Below are 27,185 nucleotides of genomic sequence, written 5' to 3'. Positions count from 1 at the left end.
GGCAACAACACGCGGATTGCCGAGTCCGTAACCAAATGTTATGTATGGACTCTGTACGTCTACGTACCAATTCTGAGCTGGCAATTTAGAATCAGCTGAAGTATTGCATGTTACATTTGTCGAATAATGATTTACTTTCTCGTAATATGCAACGAGACAATTGTAGCTGGTATTTTGCAACAAATTATGACTCCTCCCATGAAATGGTACTTTATGTTATTCATCATTTATCGATTAGGAAATAAATTTTATCTGGCTATGTAAAAGAACGATCCATGCAAAACAATGGCACCAAATAACGTCATCATCATAGTTGAAATGTAGTTCACTTCTATTACAGAGATACCGTAGATGTATGCCAATTTGCCCAAATGAAGCCAATGTTTTCTTGCCAAACAAAGCATCTCCAGCCAGTAAGGATGCACAAACTAAACAAGAGCAGAGCATCATTATTTCTAACAACGCAGACTACACAAGAATCTTTTTAATAGACATATACAATAATTACTCAGAATGCAAGTAAAGCCTCTGAAAATAGTTCATAATAAATGTAAATGTATGACGTCCACAGTAATTGGTGAGCAGTTTTTGCATCGATTTGCAATTTGCCGCGCTGCCGAGGGTAGCAATTCAATATAAGTTACTTCAATAAGACTGCTGTTTTATCAATTCCAATATAAATTGAAATATGACTGGGGCTTCTAGCCTTGTTCTTTGATAACGCAGGTCAACATTCAATAGTGAATCACTTAGGTAGAAAATTAATTCATGGTTCGGTCTGGGAGGCTTCTCTGTAACAACCTAAGTATAAGTGCAGTTTTATCTAGGAGTTAGCTTTATTAGAAAAGATGTTGGAGTAAGTGCGTAAGTATGTAGGTCATGATGTTACGTTTCCCTAGCGTCACGATAATGTGTCGGTCCATACGTCACTAATACCTATGCATTCGTATCAGGCGCTAATTTAGCGTTACACTTACTCTTATCGAGCCTTTTCTTATTATTAAAAATATTAGGCTAAGGTGAACGCTCAAGCATGTCGTCACGTGTATTATACTGAAAATGTTTAAATATAAAATGAGTTCTGTATTACAGGAGCTATGAAAAATGCCAGCAAAACTAGTCAAAAAAATAAATCATTATTTCGTTTATACGTGTGAGAAAATATCATCCGGTTGGAGATGGCCAGAGACATTATCCACCGCAAAATAGTACTTAAAGGTCTAACGAGTTCTCAGGTATGCAACCCATTTCCCAGTCCAATTCAACCTCGACGTCCCGTTTTTAAAGTCTGACCACTGCGATTCTGTGTCTAAATGAATGGACAGATTCGGACGCGATTTTTTTGCTTGAGAGTTTGTTTTCCAGCGGTGATTGTAGACGAATTTCATCGTAATTTTCACAGTCACTTTTTCAATAGTGGCAGGGTTCTCAGATCCAAATAGCAAAATTATTTTGTGCTGAATACGTTTCGAGACATACAATGTTTTACGTGGCTCTACGCGTCTTCCCTTACTCACTCACTTGTGAAAATCACGGATTTTACTCTTTGTAGATAATCCTTATATAACAGTGGTAGGTATATAAGATAAAAAAAAATAGTTGTGTAAATGTAAAGGCATCCAGTGTAGGTATCAGATATACAAGTATTGTTGTATAAAATACAGTAGTTACGCGTGAAATGAATTAAATATATATATTTTTTTTATTGTAAAGTTTTTAAAACAAAGAACTCTGAAATGAGAAATACGAAAACTACCAAGTTACCTAATTCATTTCGAAATTCTTCTCAAAAGGAAAAGTATTTGAATCATGGAGAGATTTTGTCATAACGAAAAATCCAATAATCACTTTTGCTTTTTCAATATTGTGAAATATTAAATAGAATTTTATTTTCTGCGACAAATGCATGCATGGGGCTTGTCTTTACGGGTTATTTAACCGCGGGGAAGTTTGCAATAGTTAGTGCAAAAACTCAAAGCAAGTATTGATTCCGAGTAAGACTAGACTTGACAGTGCACGAGACTGTATCCGCGTCCACGTTTGTTCCGTATTAATCATCGCTATCAGGATATATTCTCGGTAATGGTTATGCCCCTATTATTATCTGCCATTTTGTATCCGCGATACTAACACGTTTTGGGAGTTGGGACGTATTCCATTAATATTTCAGCCAGAAGATCATTAGGTGTAATGATGTCTTTACACTGAAATATTACCTATAAGATGTACAATATTAGAAGACCAGTGTCTTGTATTACTCTTGTAAGAGTTTAATAATTTACGTAACTCTTTAGAATTATATGAAATTGTAATCGAATAGTAAGGGATAGCTGACCGGTGAAATAAAGTTCATTTAAAAATAGAAAAATCTAGACGTTGGGTTTAATATAACCTGTTTCCCTTTACCTTATTTAGAAATTATTGATTTGTTAAATAATGTTAGCTGCAGTCTCTCAGGACCTTGGATGGCGGGAGAGGGGGGCGAGCGAGCGAGGGGAGGGGGGCATGGTCGCGGATGACGCGCGCCCTACTGGCACACTGACACACTTACCCAGTGACAGTGGTACTGCTTTTGGTCTGACGAGGTCGATGCGTCCTACCTACATGTAATCTTATGTGTACGTAGCTAGGTACACTGATAAACTTAGCTCATAGTAAACGCAGTCCCGATTGAGGCGTACTACAGCTTTGCAGCTAACTCCACAAACGCTTGCACTTTAACGAATAAACTTCCATTGAATTGCATATAAAACTGATATTGGAAGATCCTGATAACCTTTTTAAATGTTTTAATCTCTGGGAGATACATTGAGATTTTCAGGTTATCACCCATATTGCCAAATATCACACCTATGCCGCAAAAATTGTAAATGATATTAAAAAGAAGCCATAATTAACACAGCGAAATTAATGCGGAATTTTCTTGTAATTTAACCCGTAAAATATTGCGGGCATTAGGTAAATATCTACTCCAAATTGCATCATATACCACACAAAACACATTTACATAAATTCTGCCAAATTGAAGACCTTATAGAGTTGCGTTATTGTTCTCAACCTTGAGTATACAACTACATTCATATCTGTTATTAAACATTAATTCAATTCACCAACAAAAATAAATCTCAATTTCTATTAATTGACGAAACATTTCTGTGTCAAGGTTGCTTGTATTGCACATAGTTGAAAGGTAAAATCTACATAGTTACTTCAACCTTGCTGAATATGTATTTGGCAATTAATTTTAAATAAATAAAATATTAGTCAGTCATCTTCACTGGAAATAGTAACGCGTGACTTATTAAAACAGCTAAATTGGCTGCTTGTGCGATGCCAAGTCTCTCAACAAAATGATTAGAGAAAACTCCCTAAGAATGTAAAAAAGCTGTTACGTCTTCAATTGATAGTGTATTACGTACCTAGGAGTTTTTTTATCTGCGTTGACGAGATACACAAATAACCTAACATGAATGCTGATAAATCGAGTTTGTAACATTGTATTATTCCGCAGATTGACTACGTAAATTAGTCAGCACGGATAAACAATCTCAATTGATTAGATGATGATCTAATTATCTCAAGAAACACAGATCCCTAGAGGTTTAATTAAGTTACAGCTTGCCCTTGACACGTGATAGTCGATACTTCAATAGAAGCTAAAAAATGATTCATATAAATGTTTATGTTTATGGTTCCTAGGTTCAGAATATAGGTACCTATCTAATTGAAATCGAGAAAACCTTACATCAAATGTAAGATGAATACTTCTATAATAAGCGTTATAAATAGGAATATCATGTCTTTATTATAAAATATCATGTCTTTATTTTAATATAAAGAAAACTAGCAAGAATCCCCGTTTCTCTGTAATTGGAAAACAATGCCGTAAGGCTAAGCAGAAAATTTAAAGTGGGTTATTCCGATACTCGGTAAAATAGGTCAACAAAGCTGTAGGCAGCGCATCCAGGAATATCGGATATCACAGAGAATTTATAACGATCATCCTCGTTCATAGTTCAGTAAAGGCTAAAGTTGAGCGTGTAAGCACATTGTAAGGGAACTTGTTAAAATCATAAAAAAATCTTTATACTTTTGGCAACACCACGCAACTGGTACGAAGAAAATAATTTTATTTCTGTATACTGATCTCATTATGAGTCTACTTTTGTTTAATGAACATAAAATAGTACTGAAGGGTACTATTAACTCCCAGTACGCGACCTCAATCACATGCGCCATATCTATAAAGTTTATAATTCTTGCACGGCAACAATAAACGCATCCATAAGTCGATGAATAGACAAGAGAGAATCTCCCATATTTAAGCAAGTGTTCCAAAAAACTAACCATCTTCCAACCGAGGTTGAAAATAGTAGGTATTGAAACTTTTTCATAGTGCTCAGCCTCATTTAATATAGCCATGACTGAAAAGAAAATAAATATCACAATTCGAAATGATTCAATAATCTAGTTCTCATTAGTTTGTCCACTTATTGATTGTTGCCATGACATATAGTGCAAAGAGCAACCAGCCCTATTATATCGATCCATGTTCATAGAATATAATTAAGTGGTTTCCTCTTGTCTTTCTGTCTGTCCGACTGGCGTATGCTTAAGAGATTAAAACTTCAAAACGGATTTTGAAATTCTGGTAAAGAAAAACCGATAATTCTAGGTTTCTAATGCGGTGTCTTTTTAACTAACTCGCCAAAAAGAAAGAAGAAGGAGGGCAGTATCTATTCGCATATTATTATTTTTTGCTTCCATTGCAAAAGCTGACCACTTTTATGCATTTTCACTTAAAAAAATATTTTTCTTAGTCTGGACCCCTTATTGTTTGTGATTGAAACATCAATTAAAATGGCGGTCAAAGTAAGATCCAATTACGTTTGTCTTTTGGATTAATCGAATTGGTTTATCTTGGAAAGGTAGTAGACCTGGCTATCCATGGACACTATGGTCGTTGTTATTTGAACATAATTTTTCTGAAGGGTCCAAAATATTATAAGCGACTGAGTCGAGGACAAAGCGCGATATTTTTATTGACGTTTTGTGTGTATTTTCGATTCTTTTAGTAAGTGTTTCTTGCTATTTTATTGGAGTAGCTAAACTACTCCATTTAATACGTTTACTGTCTCGGCATACCGCAATTAGGCATTACTGTACGCGAAAATTTTCAGACGACAGTTAATTGGACAATGACTTTTCTATTGGCATCTGACTATAACCAAATTATCACTTTGAAGCCGGGGCGGCGTTAGTGTTTAATAATTCCCTACATTAACCTACTCAGGAGGAATGTCATTAGTTGGGTAAGTATTTAAACCTCCAATTTGAGGACAGCAGTGCAGCTTTCAAATATGCATTAAGATCGATCTCTTTTCAAGTTAACTTAGACGTCCTCGACACAGTTTCTGCAACACTAACAGATTTTTCCTTATAAGATGATTTTACATCCAGACCGAGTCTGAGTCTTTGAAACATAAATTGATTACAAATCGCTTTGTATTATACCTACTTGTTACACGTACTTGATTGTTTTAAGCAAGAAAGCTCTTTACTAAAATGATTTTCAACATACAACAAAGATTTAATTTTCCATCTTAAACATTTACCCATCATTGAACTGATGTCGTTAATGTCGTTATTAAACTTGATGCTTTTCCATAAAAACTAAACACGTACTTAGAGCGTCAATATTATTATCTCCACACTAGAAAATAATTATGCACTTCCTGCACATTTCTGCATTGGACGAGTGTGCCAAGGATTTTCTCGTTTTATTTTAAGAATACCCGTGAAACAAATAATTCAATAGTATCAATCGATCTTAACTATTTAATTTTACTATTGTTTTAAAGTTGACCTTTCTACGTAAGGCTGCATTGTTTTTGTCATTGTTTTAGAAAAAAGGAACAATCTGGCCTTGTCATTGCAAGTAGCCGAGCCGGAAAAAAGTGATTTTAATTAAATGTAATTACTTACTGAACGATAGGTAACATAAAAATATTATTTATCGGTATTTTGTAGGAGGTAATGGCGATGAGAAATGTCAACGAAGAGGAACAATCTACGTGTATTATTTAGTTATTTAGTTTCTATTTGCAGCTTTCCTGGTAGAGAACAGGATAAAATTTAAGTAGGCCACGCGAACCACGTAGTGAATTAATTTATTATTTCTCTTAGTAATTTTGCTATTTATAGAACGTACTAATGATATAACGATCTTGAGAGTTATATTTTTTCCCATCTGTGCAACCTTAAATATAAAAATTTATTCTTTTTATATTTATGTCTGAAGAAATAATACATTAATTTCATAATTGAGTCATTGAGACTTTGGTCAAATCCACGTTAGTTATTTTATAACAACATCGGTGTGAGTAACGTCTGGGGCACTCTGGGGTCGACGTGAATATGGGCCAAGTTTATACGAAACTGGGTCAGGGGGATTTAGACAACAAGAAGTTAACGATCGTTCCTGAGCGGATATTTCTGTACTGACGTTTCGAAATTGAAGTCTCATGTGCGTGATCATAAATTGACGTGTACTTGCAAGAGTTCATTATTTTTCATTCCACAAATGTGTGCTGATTGTGTGTCGTGCTAAGTACGATTGTACTACATAAATTATTTAACGGTCCAGATGAAACAACCGGACGGGTCATGATCATTTTGAGAAGTAGGTCAGAGGGAATCGCATTCATGCTTCCCCCTCGGGCGGCCGGGGAATGGGGCGGGTGGGGGCCAGCTGCGGGCTTAGCCCTGCCCTTGCTCTGCCATCTATTCCAGCCAAGGCTTAGCTTAAATAGAATAGTTAAATCTCATTGACTACTCTACATTTAAATATACAACTGGCTATTTGTGCTTTCTACCGTGTCGTGTAAGCTAATTTTATGAATGCACTGCTAGATTTGAGAATCATTCTGCAACCAACTGTTGCCTGCGATTCAGTTCACGTTGATTACAGTGTAACCAAGTAGGCTGAATATGTTCTTCTGGCGAGGCATTCTTCATTTCAACTTCGCTAGTCATAGAATTTATACCTGTTTTAAGTCAAGAATCTAATAAATGTATTCTGAGTCTGACATACCATGAAAAGAGAAGAAGAGAAATCTTCCCAACTTATTGACCCTGTATTGCAATTTTCAAATCAATCACGTCTAAAATGCACTGAGTGAGTAATCGCACTATCGGGCCTTAGATAAAAAAACATAGATATAAGCAACGCAAGGCATGGCCGCTATTATGCAGCCGTGTTACCCTTGACGTAACCGTGAATGCGTCGCATGCACTTGCACTGCATACGCATAATCGTGTTTCCACCACTTAATAGTGCATTCATGTACACTGTTTATATCATTTAAACATCCATATATTGCCGCAAGTAGGTCAAGTTTATAAAAACCAGGACAGAGGATAACACAAATGCAATGGACAGTATAATGTAGGTCACACAACACTATACATATACACACGTGAATATGTGTAATGTCATTCGTGTTACATGCACACGTATTTCTTAGGTAAATACTTGCTCATATTCAAAGTAGAACTGACTGGGGTAACTGTTCTGGCACGCGTTGGCACATTACGTTGTGTAAGTACATGTAGGTACCTATGTAATGTATCAACAAAATTATACTTTAAAAGATTCCTTGCGAGTGGAGTACAAAATTGAATTCGCTATCGCTTATTAAAAGTGCATTTGTAGTAATTACAGCTGACGAGGAGTCGATAGAGCGGCAATGTGCAGTATCATCAATATCAACACTTGCCCTGTCTAGTGCAGCAATAAATTGGTTACGCTAATTAAGCAGGAAGGAGCTACATACATACATCATGCTGGTTATTATTATAATAACACATCTAAAATCTGTAGAGCGTGGTAACATCCACCGCTGATGATGGGACGCACACAGAAGGCCAGAAATGGTCATGCTATTTGCTATAATTAGGTTCTGCGCTTGACAAACAGAATGGTGTTATTACTTTAGAACCAGAGACTATTTACTGCCCGACAATTGCCTTTCCCCCCCTTCGGGGAGGTGGGGAAGTATCGCCTATACTTAGTTGCGCTTGTTCTTCCCTAACTACACAGCTTATCACAGGTTTGTACAACTTTATTTTCTTTTACTGCCTGTAATTTATTAATTAGAAGTTGCGATCAAAGTCCCCTCATTGTAGTTTGTTTATGCAATATTCAGTTGCCGCTCGACACAGCACTAATTAGAAAAGGGGTAATTTAGTTATTATGTACCATACTTCAATAACTTTGTCATACAAATCTTTTGCTGATAGTTAAAAACAGAATTGTTAAGTAATTGTTTCCTTTAGGGCAGCAGTCTTAATTCGCGTACAGAATGTTATTCAAAGAATCATCATTGAGAGGTTTCTGAGCGTTGGTATCAGGCGTGGCTCAGGTAAGCCAACATATTGCTCGACTTTACGCATGTCTGGCCTCCAGCCGTATGGTCCCTCAAGGGAAATAATGTTCAACGTGGATAGTCAGTTCCACCACCTTCATATAGAATAAAAGGCCAGCAGTTATGTGAGTTTATTCGAAATAATGAAGTCTGCTCGCTCCGCGGTTGCTTAGTGGGGATTGTGGGGAACCGTTCAAGCCGCAGGCGAACGGCATTTGCGCGGCGGCGGGTGGTTTTCATTTATGTACTAATTTATATATACGTTGGAGTTACTTGTATTCTTTGCGTATAGGGAGATGGGGTTTCTATTCAACCGTGGTTCATCATGAAATCGATCGATTCCAACGAGGGCAGAAGTTATTCCACTGTTTGGTGACAACTAATCCCTTCCATCCGACCTCAAAAATTGACAGAAATGTTAATTCTGTATATTTTTTCATATCAGTAATTTTCGGAAATAGATTCTGAAAACCGAAAACCAATGCTCGATCATAAAATAATATCCTGAAAGCAAATTGTATTTGCAAGTGAATTTACTTCTAGTTGCAAAAAGATGAAGTTTCTACTTGTCTGATAGATACTTATGCGTAAATCAAGCGCAAGCATATGTGTACGTTGCCGATTTTGAAACATATCATGTGTCGACAATTTTGTAACATTTAACACCAATAAAACCGAGGGAAAGAGACAGATATAATTGTTTTGAAAAGATTCGCCCAGTTGCTCGATTCGAACGAGCGAATAAGTAGGCGAAGGTCAAACGCCATTGTAGTCGACGTGAATATGGTGACGTTATACCTTGAGACAAGAGATAAGCTATAGTAGTTGCGTGAAGCTGTTGTGTTGAGCCTCTGAGTGCCTCTAATACTGCACGTATGACCATTGAACACCTCTCAAGTAACATAAACAACAATATCAAATTCCAGTGATGAACTTGTAACTGCTGACCGTGTTTTGTCTTAAATGGTTTGCTAAATAGTAAATCGGTGTCAAATAGTAAAATATGATCGTTGAAGACCTACGACAGACAGACGCATACAACGCCATTTTGTGACACCCCTCTTTTTGCGTTGGGAGTTTTCACTCTCAGGTTCATAAAAGGTTCGTCAAGGTAGCGAACTTTTCAAAATGTTGTTCTTTTTCAATTTTGTTATTATTATGATTGTTTGCTGGGATACAGAAGAAACCTTCAACGAAGGTGCAAGGAATGAAAAATAAAGCATAGTTTAAACTTAATTAGGTCGGTCGGGAGCAAACTACCTCCGTTCCTCAGTACACTTTATAAGGCTTTGTAGGGTAGACTAGAAACTTAATTTTCTTTTCTAGACACACAATTTATACAATTTATATGCGCCCTTTATCAAGCTTATGTTTTCATTTAATACAACTGTTCCTTTACTAGCGTAGAGCTAAACTGTGTGCAATATATGAATCGAACTTAGTGATATATATATAGTGATCGTTTTGTATTGTTTATCTGGTAAAAAAACTACTTTTTAGCTCTGTAATGAACACCGACAGTTGGAAAATAATTGAAGAACCTTGATGAGTCAATAATTTATGAATAATGCAAAAGGGCTTTTACCTTTATTTCTTGAAGTAAACAATCTAAAATTAGTGACTTTTAGTTTCAAACATCCTTTTCGGTAAGAAAGAGTCCGAGTTCCTTCTCAAACGAACCAAACATGAAGTACTAAGACGAACTATGGATGTTTCTGGAATGATTTATACTTAGAAGCTTCTACCTTCAGTCAGAGTGCCTCAGTCAATGATAGTGTAGCGTAGGAGGGGGAGGGATACATGCAGGTGAGCTCGAGGCTACACTATGCCAAAGATAGCAGCCCCCCTCTCTAAATATACTATGTTTGTACCTAAATGTAGAATCATTTAGGTACCAAACGTAACATAGCTTTCTCTATTAACGTAAAATGCATCCGCAAAAATTGCAACAGACTTCAAAATGAATAATTTTTTTTTATTGATAACAAAAATTCCGCATTCGCTTTTTTTATTGACGTCTCGCAATCGGGCCTTGCGGCAGATTTCATTACCCTATATATTTATCTGCTGATTAGCATAATAGAGATAGCAATTTGACATTTATTTGTATGGATCTCATATCGAAATTCTATCACTGACACGTAAATCAAAAGATAGACACGTTCGTTATTGAAATCCACAATTAATATGTAAAAAAACGTTATTATCTTGGTAGACATAAATAGATATCTCTTAGCAAGCAAGAGATGCAGTAACACAATAATGCTCAACTTTGCCTTGAATGAAAACGGTGCGATTGTGCGAAGGTTAGTCGGTGTTGGAACTCAGATCACATCACATTGAACATCTGCGCTTTTATAAAAGAAAGGAGTGGGTGAAGGTTTTTGTATTTCTTCTAGAAAAATCTTCGTCTCTGATGTTTATAGGCGTCTTCAGGACCTATCATGCGAAGCTGTAAAGTCCCTAACAATAGTCATAAACATGGTCCTTCTTGGCGATCGGATAAAAAATTATCTATATTGAAAGGTCTCGGTCGGAAAATGACGACTTAATTTTATATTGTATTCAAACACTTTTTATTTCATATCTGTGATGTTATTAAGCGATAGCCTTTCAGAAAATGTTATGTTTAGAGCTAGATAGACCAATTATTAAGGGTTGAGAGTAAAATTACAGTACATTAAAATTTACTGTAAGAATGACATCATCCTCCAAAAAATAAGTGAAACGACTGATTTTGGATAGACATGTACTGATGTGTTTGGAGGCCATTAAAGTAAACAACTCATAAAAAATACGCAATATATGTCTGACATTCTGACCACACACCGTGCCGTTTACCATCTACCTTTTTGCAAAGTGAGTACGACACAATTTCTATGAGATGAGTTTCAATGTTAGTTTTGTTTCCAGGAGTTATTGATCGTAGCTAGCATAGCAAGCAATGTATATGAAACTGCGACTGAGTCCGTACAGTAAATCATGACACTGACACCGTACTGGCTCTCCTCGACCTAGTCTGCTGGTGAGCCATCTAAGGAGAATTATCGAGAGCAGGGCCATCGAGCTCTTAAGGCGCATTGTTGAACGCTTATTTATTTAAATATCAACAAAATCGAAATATTGATTGAATTTTATTTTCAGTGCTTCAGAATGTTCTGGAGTTATAATCTCGATCTGAGAAAAACTTTTCAAAATGTTTTTACAAATATTTAACAATCAGTATTTCCAGGCACACCTTTTATAATATTCGACAGTCGATTAGAATCTCAGTAAAGGCAATTTCGTTTAGTAATCGCCACTTGGCAATCAGTGGCAATATACCGTTACAGACTTGAAGTAATAGCGTGTCGATGCGTTAAGTTCGACGCCGCTGATGTCATCATTTATATCTCTTCAGCACGCTATGACATCAAGTAGCTGAGTAATGCCTTCCACCGAAGCCGAGAAAAGATACATCAAATTAATTTGTAATGTTTCAAAACATAAAACTATTAAAAAAAATACTCGAAAACTACGAATATCACTCGTTGCGACACTGAATCGAATTAATTACCTCGCAACCGGGCGTAGTATTAAAAAACGGTTTGCGCAAGAGTCGATCCGCACCTTGACACAGATAGCACTCAAACTGTCGTTTTGAATACACAAAAACCGGACGCCACCTCACTATTTTAAAGTTACTGCAGTCACACTCGCTCTCTGAGTCGGTATAATATTCGTGCAATTGCACATGACATAATTTGCTTCAAAAGAAAGCAATTTTCATTCAATATTCGTTGCATCACTGAAGTTAGTTAAATCAAAGTCTTAGAATCCTACAGCTAACAGATATTACTAAGTTCTACATTTTCTAAATATGTAGGTACAATGTAAAAGCAATTTCATCATTACTTAAGGTTCAGCAGCCCTAGATGCAATGTAAAAATGGCTACTTTGAATTGAGGTTAAGACATGCTAAGTTATTGGCAAACTCCACGAGACAAAGAAGCTCATACAAATAAGACTACACGTGTTCGGAGTTGCGCAAAAAGCACTCTGTTTAAACGTGGTTATCTATGGATCGCCAGCATATTTGTAGGGACGGACAGGGAACGAGTTGGCCTTCCAGGGATATTACATACTTTAATCTCAACATGAAATATGGACAAAGTTTTCTTCATCACATCCCGGCTAGTCGCAATTTATTAAATCTAACATTCATCCCTATACACTGTTCCCTTTCGGTACCTTTTAAAGGTCCCTTGATTGTAGCATAGATGACGCCAGTATTTAATACGTGAAGTGAATTTTAAAGAATGCCATCATAAGTGTACTGCACCCCGCATGGTACCTATAACTGGATATTCTCCTCGTTGGTCATAAAAAAAAGCTTTTTGTTACCTACGACCTGCAGCGAGCGGAAAACGCTTCCTATTGGCTGAGCTGAACACGTGATCATCATTTAAGTAACGCCCTATATCTCTGTAGGTGCATGGTACTGGCATCCTATAAACATTAATTTCTTCATTAAAGACTAGCTTCCGCCAGTGGCTTCGCCCGCGTGGTGTGTTGATAAAAAGTAGCCTATGTGTTAATCCAGGGTATCACCTATCTACCACCAAATTTCAATCAAATCGGTCCAGCCGTATTTGCGTGATTGAATAACAAACATACATCCATACATTCTCACAAACTTTCACATTTATAATATAAAAGTAAGAAGTAAGATATAAGTAAGAAGTAAGATAAGTAAGATTGGTTCCCTTTTCTACATGTAGACAATAAAAAAATTCATACCTATGAAAGCGGAATTTAGCGGAAAGAATTATGTCAGTATGTTAGATTAGACTGCAATATTTTTTTATAAAACTGCAGAGAATTTAATTTAACGAGTGCATATGCGAAATGCATTAGTTGCAAGTGCAAAGTGTGCATGTCATTTGTGTTTGGTTGCTTTCCGTCCTACATGAGGTTTGATTGAACATAAAAATGTATAGTTTTGGAATCAGTGGCCCCCTCTGATTTTTACAGGAGTTGTAGAGCAAAAGGCGTAATATGCCAGATTTGGGTTAGGTAAGGGATAAGTGCAAAAATATTAGTATGAAAAAACTAGTAAGAACTAGTATCATAGCTCGTAGTAACTAGCACGAGTAAGATATTATATTCTACACGTAGGTCTCATAACTTCAAAATATCACTCCATTCTGGCAAATTATTACGTTACTTTTGACACACCATGTTAACGATGACAGATTTCATATTTCATTTTATATTTCTACCTTTAAACTTTTGTAGTCTGACAAGGGCTTTCCACGTGCCTGGCAATGAATAGTCATAGATAATAACAAGTTCACGAATCTAGGGCATAATATCGATCCCTAGAATATAAAATGACATCAGAAACTATGGTAAGGACATAGCTTTATGTCGGAACTCTTTTCTAGGTATACTGAATAATTGATGAATGTGTTGTTATGAATTTTTATCACTTCAATTACTTGAAGCATCTTCGAGTAAGTGATGTACAAAAAGAGCAGAAAGTAGATTAATAAAAAGGATTGATTCGTCTGTCGTTGCAATGCAAATCTTTTGTCAATTGATGCATTGATTGGTACTTGGAGGGCAACGCGCCTGTGACGGGTGTGCCTTGTTGCACTTATTGCTAATGTTTAACCACCAGTTACCACCATTTTATGCTACACTTTATTTGTATTTGTCTTCAGTTCGATTTTTTCACCCTAGCTTCTGAGGAAGGGCCGTCACTTTGATGGTAGTTGCTTTGAATTTTAACAATTTTGAGATGGTTCGTACCGTAGTCGTTCTATTAGGCTCAATACTAGTATATGTTGAATGTACCTAACTCGTGAAAATACATATTTTTATAAACCTGGCTAATTAATTCTAAGATCAATGTATTCTCTTTTAAAAATAAATAGAGTTACGTGCTATTGGCAGCTACTAGTAATAACATCCGAAATGGTTGAATAACCTGGCCAGTGCTTAATCAGTAATTTTAAACCCATTTTACGGTAAGCGACTCTGTTTTACATCATCTTTTTGTGCAACTGGCTACTCTTACTGCAGGTACTTAGTTTTATTTTTATATTATTAAGTTACATCCCACCGAAACTTGCAATGATAAAGTATTCAGTGGAAACCTTCGTAATAGAGCTCTTCCCACTCGGACTTTATTATCTGCTGTCCTTAACTTAACATTAGCAACCTACACAAATCTATTTTAAATCAGAATTCCTTTGTTTACTAAGCTCTTCCAGGATGTTTGCATTGTCACTCTAGCAAAGCAAAATAACGAAATTATTTATTTGAAGAGGAGTGGGTACGGTTTAAACTGTAGCACGTATTTATCAAATAAAGTTGTTTATGAGTTGACTACGTTTCAAATTGAGCTGCAATGAACAAATCAATATTCGGTAGGGGCCCAATGCACTTCTTTTCACTTTAGTCTATTCTAGATACTTAATGTGACGTGATAAAAGCTCATGGTGATTTTCACGAAAATTAACGTATTTAAAGAAACCAGCTCCGTTCTGCTGAAACCAAAACGTGTTTACCGTCCCGTTAACACAAATGCAATACGCAACAAAAAATAAAATTGTAATGAAAGCAAAAAAATGGATATAGGGTCTTTCATGATTCAATTGAAAATGAGCGACATCCCGCATTTAATGTCGTTAGGCGTAGCTGACATAAGAGGATGGTCCATTTCACGCCAACTAAACGGATTACCGACACTTAGCCGCGGACTGAATCGATATACTGAAAGTTGTATCAGTTCATTATTTATTACGGTTGCCCGCTATGATAACAAATAATCTATAACAATACGAAGAGGTACCGGTAAAAATATAAAATGGTAAAATTGAGCTAGACGAAAGCACACGCTAGAAACACGATAGAGAGATGCAATTCAAATTAAACAATTCGAAGGTGCGCAAAAAACAAACGCGATTTTTACCAGTGTGATTTGGTGGGGTGACTGCCATTAAAGATACAAATCATTCACACCTAGGGATCAAAGTTGATGTTTTATTTAAAAGGTGTTGGGAGGAAATGCATAATACCACTCGGTATTTCCGGATTGAACCTGCACCACGGCCTGTCTATCTTCATAAATGTTTCAAGCACCCGACATGTCAGCGCGGTTATAGGTTGATGGATCGCACTTGATTCACTGCATAGTATTAAACCAACAATACCCACGTTTTTATGTTTCATGATATTCAAAAAGCGACGTGGCTCGTAATTCAACTTCCAAGTGGGGATATGTTAAATCAAAACTTGGATGATGAAGATTTCAAGCTTTGCGATTCGATCCGATTTATCGAGTATTTATCACACGGATTTAGGGAACCGCCAAAGAGACGGACGATAAATCGAATTATGATGCAGATCAATTAAAGGCAGCAATTAATAATAAGTATGTTGTAGACAATATACAAGAATTGATAAAGCTGTAATCCAAGAACAGGGTAGAAAAAAAAACAAAGAGTTGAGTTGACAAAAATGCAATATACCCCTAAGTAAAGACAGTCTTCAATATTCATGGATTGATAGTAATCGGCAAGTTTTGTTTGGCAATAAATAGAGCGGTAATGTCTATGACCATGATGAACTGTATATTTTCTTGGTTTGTCGATTCCAAACCCCATTTAAATAGTGAATCGCAGATCTAATGTAGGTTACTGTTCGATAGAATATTTTATGCTAAAGACATTCGAATGCAGCTGTCTGAATATATCATTTGATTTGTTGTTTCCTTTATAGTTTTTGTGGCAAGATATTTCTATTATTTGTTGTTTAGTAACTATGCCTTCGTTCTCTAGGCCAGAAACCAAGATTACCTAGGTACAGTATGTATGCCACTTGGACAGATAAGTTACATAATTTATTCCTTTATTTCAGGCAACCAGAGCCTATAGAAAATACAAATACATATATCATACATAACAAAACTTACACTCAAATATTTATATGAACTATCACTAACACACATGGAGTGTCGGCGTCGTGTTACTCTTCGTGGCGTCAGGCAGGCTTCCCCGGAATCGCCGATAGACGACCCTTCGGCCAAAAGTATTCCTTGAGGTAGGTCTAGAAGTGACGAGTCGGATCTCGCTCCATAAATAACTTGAAATTCAAGGTATGATGCGACTGTTTTTATATAGGTACTCGAGTTACAAGCGCAGAATATTTTTTCTGAACTTTTATTTCAAATTGACTAATGCGTAGAGAATTGTGAAAATTGCCACTAATTGTTTGTTTACTTGCTTATTTATAGATTTCCGTTAAACCTAGAGATAGTCTAAAGGTTTAACGGAAATCTATAATCATAACGGAAATCATAAATATTTATATCTTAGATACGTCGCACATTTATATTTGTTGTCTTCGCAGGCTTTTTCTAAGATGTCATCATCATCATCATCATCATCATCATCAGCCTATAGCAGTCCACTGCTGGACATAGGCATTTATTTATTTATTTATTTAACAATTTATGTACACACACACAGAATACAGAGAAGAAGAAAAATAGAAAAGATAGTACAAAGGCACAGCTTATTTCATTAGAAATCTCTTCCAGCTGGCCCGTTATGAGAGAGTTAGAATAGAAAGAGATGCAGATAGAGTGCGTAAAAAGAAAAGAAGCTATAACTAACATAAGTAACCAACAACATAACTAACATTTCTAAGATGTAATGTAACAAAATACTAGTGAACTGCTTGTTTTTGAACACGATTAAGGAAACTAAACCAGGTGTACACGAGTCTCAGGTTACGAACTATCAAGGACGTGGACTGCCCATTTCATTGGGAAGCCTTACTGATATGTTATGTACCCACGTAGGCCCAAACTGTGGCTAGGGAACAACAACTATTTTGCAATTGTTTCATTTTTATTTTAAAATATTTTGATCATTTGTTGAAACTGCACGTTCATTTGTTTCCATTCAGATGCCGGAATATACAGAAAGTTAATTAAATTTTAGATAGAACATTCTCTCGCAACTCAGTCAAACCTAGGTTGTTATGAAAGTTAGGCCTTTCATACGTATTGAAACTTGCGTCACATAGACCAGAGTTCCAGTTAATATTTCAGTGACACCAAATGAAATAAGTTTGCTGCTAACTCGCTTGTTGTTACCATCATGTTGAAACTTTGCACCCGCACAAACTCAAAAGTTTTAATCATGGCTGTAATTAAAACTTTACTCAGTGTTTATTTATGAAATGCAGATGCAGTCGGAATTAGGTAGAGGTGGGTACTCCTTGACATTTTAATATCACTTAGAGCAATTTTAATATTATTAGAGTAAGAAATCTTAGGTATTACTCCATTTTATCAATAAGACCTGACCTATAAAACTGGCGATAAGTAGCACAGTGAGTATGCAGCAAAGAGTTTACTCGACAAAAGATGTATTCAGGCTATTCGCAAAGGAAAAGGATTTCTAGAGAAAAGGAAATATGTATGTCAAAGAACATCTCAGTGCGATTATCCATTTGCACCAAGGGGTGTGTAAATCTCTTGCAAATGGAATTACAGAAAGGACGCTTTTACAAAGCTGTTTCTAGGTAAAACTTGCTCTTTGTAACGTACGATACAGGGGATACAACGCCTTTAGGCAACACACCTGAAGCCTTCAGGCGCATAACTTGAAGGCTATTTTTCCTTTGAAAATGATGCTGGACATGTAAGAATTTATTATTTTCTTGTATTTTGTGTAAGCATATTCCAAGTACACAAAAATAAAAATTTAAACAACCAACGAAAACTTGATAAGGGCAAAAAGATTCGACCAATTTCATCAGGAAGATCGCCGGGTCAGCTAGTTCTAGTTTTATTAATAAGAACGTCCAAGTTATAAATAGGTAAGTAGGTATGCATTAAAACATATTTGTAAGAAATTAGAGCACGATTGAAATGAGTTGTTAAACATGTTGTTTTGCATAAGCACAGAGAATTCCTAAAATCATTGAAAGTCGTGTATTTTTCCCGTTCGTTAAATTAAATTTCCTTTTGATAGGATTATTTTAAGATGTAAAATACATCACTGAATACAATAAACGTTGTCGCCAGACACTGTCCTCCATCCAGATAGAGAAACTCTTGTGTTGTCAAGCAGAAAACACTGCAACCACTTTACTACAATACATTTATCCGAGTGCCTGAATCCCTGAGGACGCTCTGGTGAAACCGCGCTTTGCTAGTTGCTCATTTCATTGAACAAATCATTATTCATTAGGTAACGTTTCGTAACTCGCATTTATCAAAGCAAATTTTGATTACTACTCATTTATAGCCTGCATCGAAAGTGTTTTAATAGCATGTTTCGGGTAAATTAGGAATTTCAGCATGAAAAGTATGTCGCAGTTGTTGGCGCCAACTGATGTATGCCAGGTCACGAGGGCTGGTCGTCATCCATATTATTTTTACTGGCAACAACGAACCCACGTTTATTAATTTGCTTTTACTTACATGGTTATTTTCAAACCCCAATATAATAATGCTGCTCTACTTGGGTATTTTCCCGTCAATTGCAACACTTGACCTAATTACGTCTTCACTATAATTATGGTTTATAAAATTTTAATATAATACGAAAGCAAATTACGAAATAGTTTAGTAGTAAATTCGTTGTATAATTTGTTGAAATCTCAGTGTTTTGCCTTGTTGTAGTAGTGGAATACGTGCATGATAAATGTAGTTAAATTCAGTATGAGTGTGTAGGTATTGCGTATTTATTACGAATGTGTGTGTTCGTGTACAGTGTTGGATGTTCGTTTGTGGACGATACAAACGATTGGTACTCTGACGCGTAACTGGGTCACTGGGTCACAGACGAGGTCCACTGATAGTAGAGAGCTGTTGTTTCCCAAACTACATAGGTACAATTTATACCTACTAACAGAAATATATTGACCACATTATACAATATGATCATATTTATAGAATCATGTTTGTGTTGTCATTGACTAAATATATTGCCACACGTGATGTAACTAAAATAAAAAAGGCTTATTAAATCATTTAGTTACATTATTCGAATGAAAATATGCAATTTTTTACTAAACTAATTGTAGCTCAATAAGGCAATTTCAATAAAATAAACACGGATATCGTATTGCCGGTAAATTAATTCTGAAAGGATAAAACATTGAGTCGTGTATAAAATCGAACCTCCATAAAAGATAATTACAATTTTAACGCCAATAAAATGGGATTAATAAATAAATAAATGAAATAGTGTAGTTAGCTCGAGCGCTCCGTACATTGAAGTGTGCGTGCTGTAAGTTATTTGTTCTATTTTAATGTTAGTCGAACGCACCAACCTTGCTCCACATTCAAGATTACAATTAAATAAAAAACAGCCAAGTGCGAGTCGGTGTTTGTTGCATTAAAACTATTTTGTAACAAACATTTTATCATTCATTTTACTTACAACACTAACGGTGTTTTAAAAGGTTTCCTACCTTTGTCTATGGGCAGAATTAATAACAGATTAAGCAAACAAACGCCTATGATGCTGTGTTTAGCGTTGTTTCTGGTTATATTAACATTAATAGCACTTACTTCATGCATAATACCGTCACCAAAATTGGCTAGTTCCTGGCTGTTGAGCCATCGGATTTAACTGTTTAGTATTTTTACGGAACAAATAAGCACTTTGCGTCACTGAAGTCCGACAAATGCTACTCCGGTAGATACATCATATTATGTAGTTTCCTTTCAGCATATAAATGTGTAAATAATAGTTATTACTTAAAAGTTTTTTTTTTACATTAAATATTTCCCAAGTTCGATTAGAAACGCTTAAAAAATAATTTAAATATACGAACAATGCCTTGAAATCAACAATTTAGAGTATTAGGCAACATGATAGCCACCGGTTGTGCAATTTACATTGTTATGCGTTCTTTTACAATACACGAATCCAAGGACCAGCGAAATTGATATTTTGAGGTCTGTTCATACATTTCCATTATAAAGGACAATGCTATTCTTTGTATGGAAGTTGGGCTCAAGAGTTGCCCACAGTAACTGCATAGTGTATTATGTTCCATAGGCTTATAATAGGTCCCAGACCGAAATATTTCGAAATCTATCCCGGGAGTCCTGAGAAAAACTGGTTTGACTCTTATTCAATATTACGAAAAACATCCTTACGAACTCTTAACTATTCCACTTTTATTACCTTAATTGAAATGCATTATAATATTAATCGACAAATACGAGGTATTGAACGAGAATTTTTTTTACCGACTTCAAAAAATGGAGGAGTTTCTCACTCAGTTCGTTTGTATTCTTTTTACGTAAGTACGTGCATATTAACTCCGTCGTTTACCAACCGATTTAAACAATCATTTTATTGTTTGAAAGGATTTACTTTCCAAATAGTTCCTTTGTTATTCGGTCCAGGGTCTGGTGATAGAAACCTTAAAACAATAGGGAACTCTCGGAAATTGTAAGCACATATCGAATAAAAACTTGTCATTCGGGTATATGTCTCCGACACCACAAAACTGTGGAGGTTAAGACCTGACCTGCCGATGGAGACGACAGTGAGACGAGGGAACTCCTCAACGGTAACTATTTACTACCTCGTGTTCGAGCTTATTTAATTCGTCCTGATAAGATTTTTCCATTGCCATTACGGATATTAATTGCATGACGCTACACGAACTTAGGACTGATTGTAGTAGATAGAGACTGAAAAGCAAGAGAAACAACAATTACCTTTAAACGTCTATTTCTGTTATTTTATCCTGTTAACAGTGAAACCACTAACTATCTGAATGTTATTTCAAGAAAAGAAGGTTGTTAGGTTTGTGGCTGCTTAAAATGGCTAGCTAACAATGGCTGGCTAACATGAGAACCGGTTTTTCTCTTGACCTCTGGGACCGATTTCAAAAATATTTGGAGTCCGTCTTAAGAGTGAAGTAAAGAACCTATTCTAACCATTCCCACTACTGGGCAAATGGCTTGGGCTTTATAAAGTGACTGTTCAAGTTTAACATTATAACCGGTTTTTTTCGGGACCTCTGGGACCGATTTCCAAAATATTTGGATTTCGTGTTAACAGTGCAGTAAAGAACCTATTTCGACCACTTTCACTACTGGGCAAATGGCTCAGGCTTTGTTAAGTGACTATCTATGGAGAACATTTGAACCGGTTCTTCTCGGGACCTCTGGGACCGATTTCAAAAATATTTGGATTCCGTCTTAAGAGTGAAGTAAAGAACCTATTCTAACCATTCCCACTACTGGGCAAATGGCTTGGGCTTTATAAAGTGACTGTTCAAGTTTAACGTTATAACCGGTTTTTCTCGGGACCTCTGGGACCGATTTCCAAAATATTTGGATTTCGTATTAACAGTGCAGTAAAGAACCTATTTCGACCACTTTCACTACTGGGCAAATGGCTCAGGCTTTGTTAAGTGACTATCTATGGAGAACATTTGAACCGGTTTTTCTCAGGACCTCAGGGACCGATTTCAAAAATATTTGGATTTCGTGTTAACAGTGCAGTAAAGAACCTATTTCGACCACTTTCACTACTGGGCAAATGGCTCAGGCTTTGTTAAGTGACTATCTATGGAGAACATTTGAACCGGTTTTTCTCGGGACCTCTGGGACCGATTTCAAAAATATTTGGATTCCGTGTTAAGAGTGAAGTAAGGAACCTATTTTAACTATTCCCACTACTGGGCAAACGGCTTGGGCTTTGTAAAGTGACTGTTCAAGTTGAACATTAGAACCGGTTTTTCTCGGGACCTCTTGGACCGATTTCCAAAATATTTAGATTTCGTGTTAACAGTGCAGTAAAGAACCTATTTCGACCACTTTTACTACTGGGCAAATGGCTCAGGCTTTGTTAAGTGACTATCTATGGAGAACATTTGAACCGGTTTTTCTCGGGACCTCTGGGACCGATTTCAAAAATATTTGGATTTCATGTTCAGAGTGCACTATGGAACCAGTTGGAACTACTCCCACTGCTGGGCAAACTTTGAGCCCAGACCCTGGCATTGTCCTTTTATCTGTTCATGCCAAAAACTGAAGTTTAAATAAATAAAGTGTAGCTATAATTTGGGTTCCTATTTATTGAAAAATTTTTGCAAAAATCCTTTGTCAGGTGTTCGTTTATCTCCGAGATCAGTTTCTAGAATGTTTTTAAAACTGCGTAAAGCGTAAATCAGGTACTAGAAGTTGGCATTAGTTAAAAAAAATATATCTAAATCTTGTGTTATTTATAGAAGATAGTTACGTACCTAGATCAGTGCTAAGTACACTATACAGTAGCATTACGAAATATAACTTGATCCTCTCTCTCCCTCTTATGTACTACGTCGAGACATCGGAGAGAGCGAGAGATTCATGTGGACTAGAGAAACTAACTTGCCTTGTTATAAGACCCTGTTTAAAATAGTTTTTTTTATAAAAGGGGGTTGTTACAGAAAATGACTTTCTGAAAGATAAGGAACTAAATAATAATAAATAAAAGTTTAAGCGCAGAAAACCGGATCTACTTAAAGCAATGTAGTTTGAGTTTACCTGCGTGGGTTTTTTATATGTGGTTAAAGAAATCGCTTTAGCTATAATAATGACTCAGTCTGTGTATACGTCTTTTGAAGAATCTGATATTATATTTAAGGCGTTTGAAAGTTTGAAAAGAACTAGAGTTTATTTTCCACTGTACTTATCTACTGATAGCATCATACTGATTAAATTTCTTCATACTCCTAAGATTAGGAATAACCACAGAGCATTCAGTAAAGAAACAAACCTATTTAAACTTAAAAGCATAGACAGGAAATAAGGAGTTTCCTGAATAAAGGTTATTATATTTACAAAACAAAGGTGTACAATTTTCATTAAAGACGGAAAATGTAAAATTCCTCTGTAATTAATGCCGTTGCATGCATTTATGCATAGCAGTGTAAGGAAGGGGTGAATATCGTATGAGACATGCCGTCATGAACTCGTTAGATGCGTGCTTTTTAACGTAAGTCGATCGCCACGTTCACACTTCAGGTAACATTTGGGCTAAGTAGTAGTCACGTATGCAGCAGCCTTACGACTTACGACACTGATTTATTCTCGAAATTAAGACTGTATTTGTTTTGTAGGTATCCCTCGAATTAAACCACAAATGCTCGCCAGATGATTGGACTAATCTTTACTCCATGGAGTTGTTTTATACGTGTGCACTTTAAAAGAGAGTTCCTTTGAATTTGTTTCGGTGTTTCGTCTCAGAGGGCTGAAACATCACTTCATCTCGCTTAAAAAAAATGTTTGACGTGTAAATGTGGTTTTCAATCTCACAAATATTAAATCATCATGTAAGCTACCATATATCAACATGCAAGGGTCCGCCAATTACCTAGTCTATCTGACATGTTGAATTTGGTGCATCTGGTCCACAGCCGTTTTCACAGATTTTCTTCTATACTAATATAGTAAAGGCTCCGAAACTACTGAACCTATTTGAAAAATTCTTGCACTGTAGGAAAGCTTCACTATTTCAGAGTATCATAGGCTATATCTTATCCCGATAAGGTAAGTAGTTCCCACGGGACTGCAGTAAAACGGCTAGTCTCTATTATGTTGCAGCATTGAATGAAGATATTTAGATCTTGAACATAGGATGTTAGTTTCATATAACTGAACATCCCCTTAAATACGACATCACGATCTTTGATACCTATTCTTCACTGGGATAACTTTGTCACAATTAAAATTGTTTTTTCAATGTGTTCTTCTTCGTACAAGCCTTTTAAAAGGTTAACTTCGACAGACATGCTTCAGTTTTTGGAATGGATCTCGTAAACGAGTATACAGGATTTAGCCACTTGTGACAAAGTCCTTCCCTGCACTCAGAGCGGATAACCATCATGCACCACATAATGCACTTGTTCAATTGACTGAGGGGGACATTTGCACATGCCACATGTCTAAATATTCGTAACGAGCGGCCGAGGTGCGCATTTAGCACCTGTGCAAGCAATACAGTTTGTTTTCTTTAGGTACTTTTATTTAGGATTAGCAAACGTTTATTTGGTTCTATACCTTTTCAAAGGTTCATGGTGTGCGGCTGTGGACAGATTTGATAGTTAAGTACGTCCTGATAACTGGATTGATGGTATTTTGTACACCAGTTTCATGAACACAGTTATTACTCAGGCTTTTTGTATAGATGGTCTTATTTTTGATTCGAGAAATTATAAGAATACGGTTTTATTGAGTAGGATGGTAGATATTATAAGCCATTATCGAAAAAGAAACTGACCGAAGAACATGAAAAACCTCAATAATTCTCTTTCATAGTCATGGCTTCCTTCCTTCTCAGATTAAGTAACTTCAGGTGATTTACCTGCATTAATTATTTATTTCTCTTTTCCAGAATAGTCAGACTTTTCAAGAATATGTTAATTCTTTTCAGATGGCAGTTTAAAGGCAGTATTTAAAACATATACCCATTCCTAGTCGAAATAGGTTCTATATATGACCAGACTGCCGTTGCTTGTCTATCACTAGTCTAGATCGGAGACCAAGATATGACTTTTTTTCTTAGTGAGTAATGGACATTTTTCTTTCGACGCGTGATTAACAAATAGTGGTCAGGTTTGAATTGGAACGGATTTCGGGGATGGTTATTTCTTTATTGGCAAATAGCAGATTTACTTTACAAAAAGGTGTACATGAATGAAGATGGATATAGAGGAAGAGGACGACTAAAGAAAAGATGGATGTAGAATGTAAAAGACGACATGATTGCAAATACTGTTACTTGGGAGATGACGTCAGATAGGATAGAGTCCTGGAAGAAAAAGACGCTGCGCCGATCCCAAACAATAAATTGGGATAAGGGCAGAGTAATGATGATAATGATTTACAACAAGATCATAAAATAACCCTGTTATGCGTCAAGCATTTTTTTTTATAAGACCGGTGTTTCCTAACCAACTACCTTGAGAATAAACCGAAACTCAAGTGTCAAAGTCCAGCTACTTATTCAAATGATTGTAGGTAGTTACCATGGATGGAAAATGAATTGTTCTTCTTATGAGGACAGATGTACCTAGGCACGATATTGAAAGCTTTCGTTGTTAAATGTCTATCAAATGTTATTATCTATCAGACACGGTAATTGTGAGCGAATTGGGCTTTATATCTTAGAGTCGTGGGTTGTATAACAAGTGCCCACAATTATTTGGTTTGCGACACCAAATATCTTTTTATTAGCTTAACCTGTAAAAGTAGGAAGTACCTGATTAATTGTGACAAAATCAATCTGCAGACAGAATTAATCTGAGATGAGAGAAGATCAAATTGTTAATGTGATTAGGTAGGATAGGTACCACTATGAGTGGAATCTATCAAGTGTATCGTGTCTAGATGATTATTTCATATAGTATGGTGTAGCAACCGTGTGTGACTTGCTCCGCCTACTCCAGCCCGCTGTCGACTAAACGTGTGTGTCCTACTGACACCAAATGAAATCAAAATGCGTCGTCGCGCCATCCATTGAATACAAAACTACACAGCCATTTGACAGTGTACTTATACATTCAATCACCGTGATGTAGTTTATTATACAATCAAACTATTCTCGAAACACGTTCCGTGAACCACTATTATTCAGTAAGTCTTAAAACACTATTTCACACAGCCGACTCTATCGCAGGATAGCGCGAAAAAACCAATGCGGCGTTGCCACACCGTGCAGCCGAGCGTACGAGCAGGTAGACTCCACAATGCATATACATAATGTAGCCATCTAATCTATGTGCGTATTATTATACAACACTTGTCTTCTTTGAATAGCTAATCATATTCCCTACAGGCATTCATCTCTTAGACCTCATGTCCCCAATTCAATCTTAGTAGACTCTAATTTGAATTCACAGTATTTACACAAAAAAATAATCAGAATATTACATTACAACCAACAATAATCTACATTTACAGATAAAATTAGACGAATTTCGTCTTCCAGCAGTGACAAAATAACTCGAAGCTGAGTAATTGTCATGCTTGAGTACATTTATAAGACATTTCCATGACGGGTACTAAATAATGGAGCATCAAAAAATTGTAATTACAGGATAGAGCATGGTGCACTTACCGCTAGTGGGGTTCACATAAGCAAGTTTTAAGTCCATTTCAATAGTTTGAATCGGTTTTGGTTCAACTGAGTTAATTTCATAATCCACGGGGACATCCGTCACGATCTCACTCTTCGCCTGGCTCGTGGAAGCGGCTAGACTTTGCGCTACACTCATTTTTGGAGCGTCTTCGTGCATTATACACAAATAATTCGATAGGGCGACAGAATATTGCCGCCCAGCGAACTTTTAATATTTCACCTACGCCGTTTATGTATATGATTTATCTCAAAAATCACGCATAAACAGCGATAATACGTTTTAAAAACAAAATGTAGGTCTCTAGGCCACTTCACTTACACTTTGATATTCCGACCGACATAACTCAGGTTCAATGGAGCTACCGTACTCATGACTGACATTGAACTAAGTCGGTAAAGGGCAGTAAGAAAATAACCCAATTAGAAAAAAACTGTGTCATGACCTATATCCCAAATAATTTATTCAAAATAACTTCTTTATTCCTAAAATATAAAAAGTTGATTTTTCCATATGTAATTTGTTGTGTAATATGCTGAAAAACAATTGTTGGTACTTTTTGCGCGTATATTGCAAGGAACTTCTGCAAACTTAAAAAACATGTAA

General features: G+C 36.2%; 1 protein-coding gene across 1 annotated transcript in view; it reads right to left on the bottom strand.

Moving 5' to 3' along the window:
• The window catches only part of LOC124645016 (nuclear hormone receptor FTZ-F1), a 66,018-nt gene extending 39,043 nt beyond the window's left edge, over positions 1 to 26,975 (bottom strand). Inside the window, 1 exon segment of the mRNA XM_047184743.1 lies at positions 26,561 to 26,975. Coding sequence (XP_047040699.1) covers positions 26,561 to 26,738 — 178 coding nt within the window. The 5' untranslated portion in view covers positions 26,739 to 26,975.
• Between the last annotated feature and the right edge of the window lie 210 nt (positions 26,976 to 27,185).

The sequence above is a fragment of the Helicoverpa zea genome, chromosome 31, assembly GCF_022581195.2.
Source record: "Helicoverpa zea isolate HzStark_Cry1AcR chromosome 31, ilHelZeax1.1, whole genome shotgun sequence".
In the NCBI taxonomy this organism is placed as follows: Eukaryota; Metazoa; Arthropoda; class Insecta; order Lepidoptera; family Noctuidae; genus Helicoverpa; species Helicoverpa zea.
The sequence above is the reverse complement of the archived record's forward strand: the minus strand, read 5'-3'. Positions and strand labels throughout refer to the sequence as shown.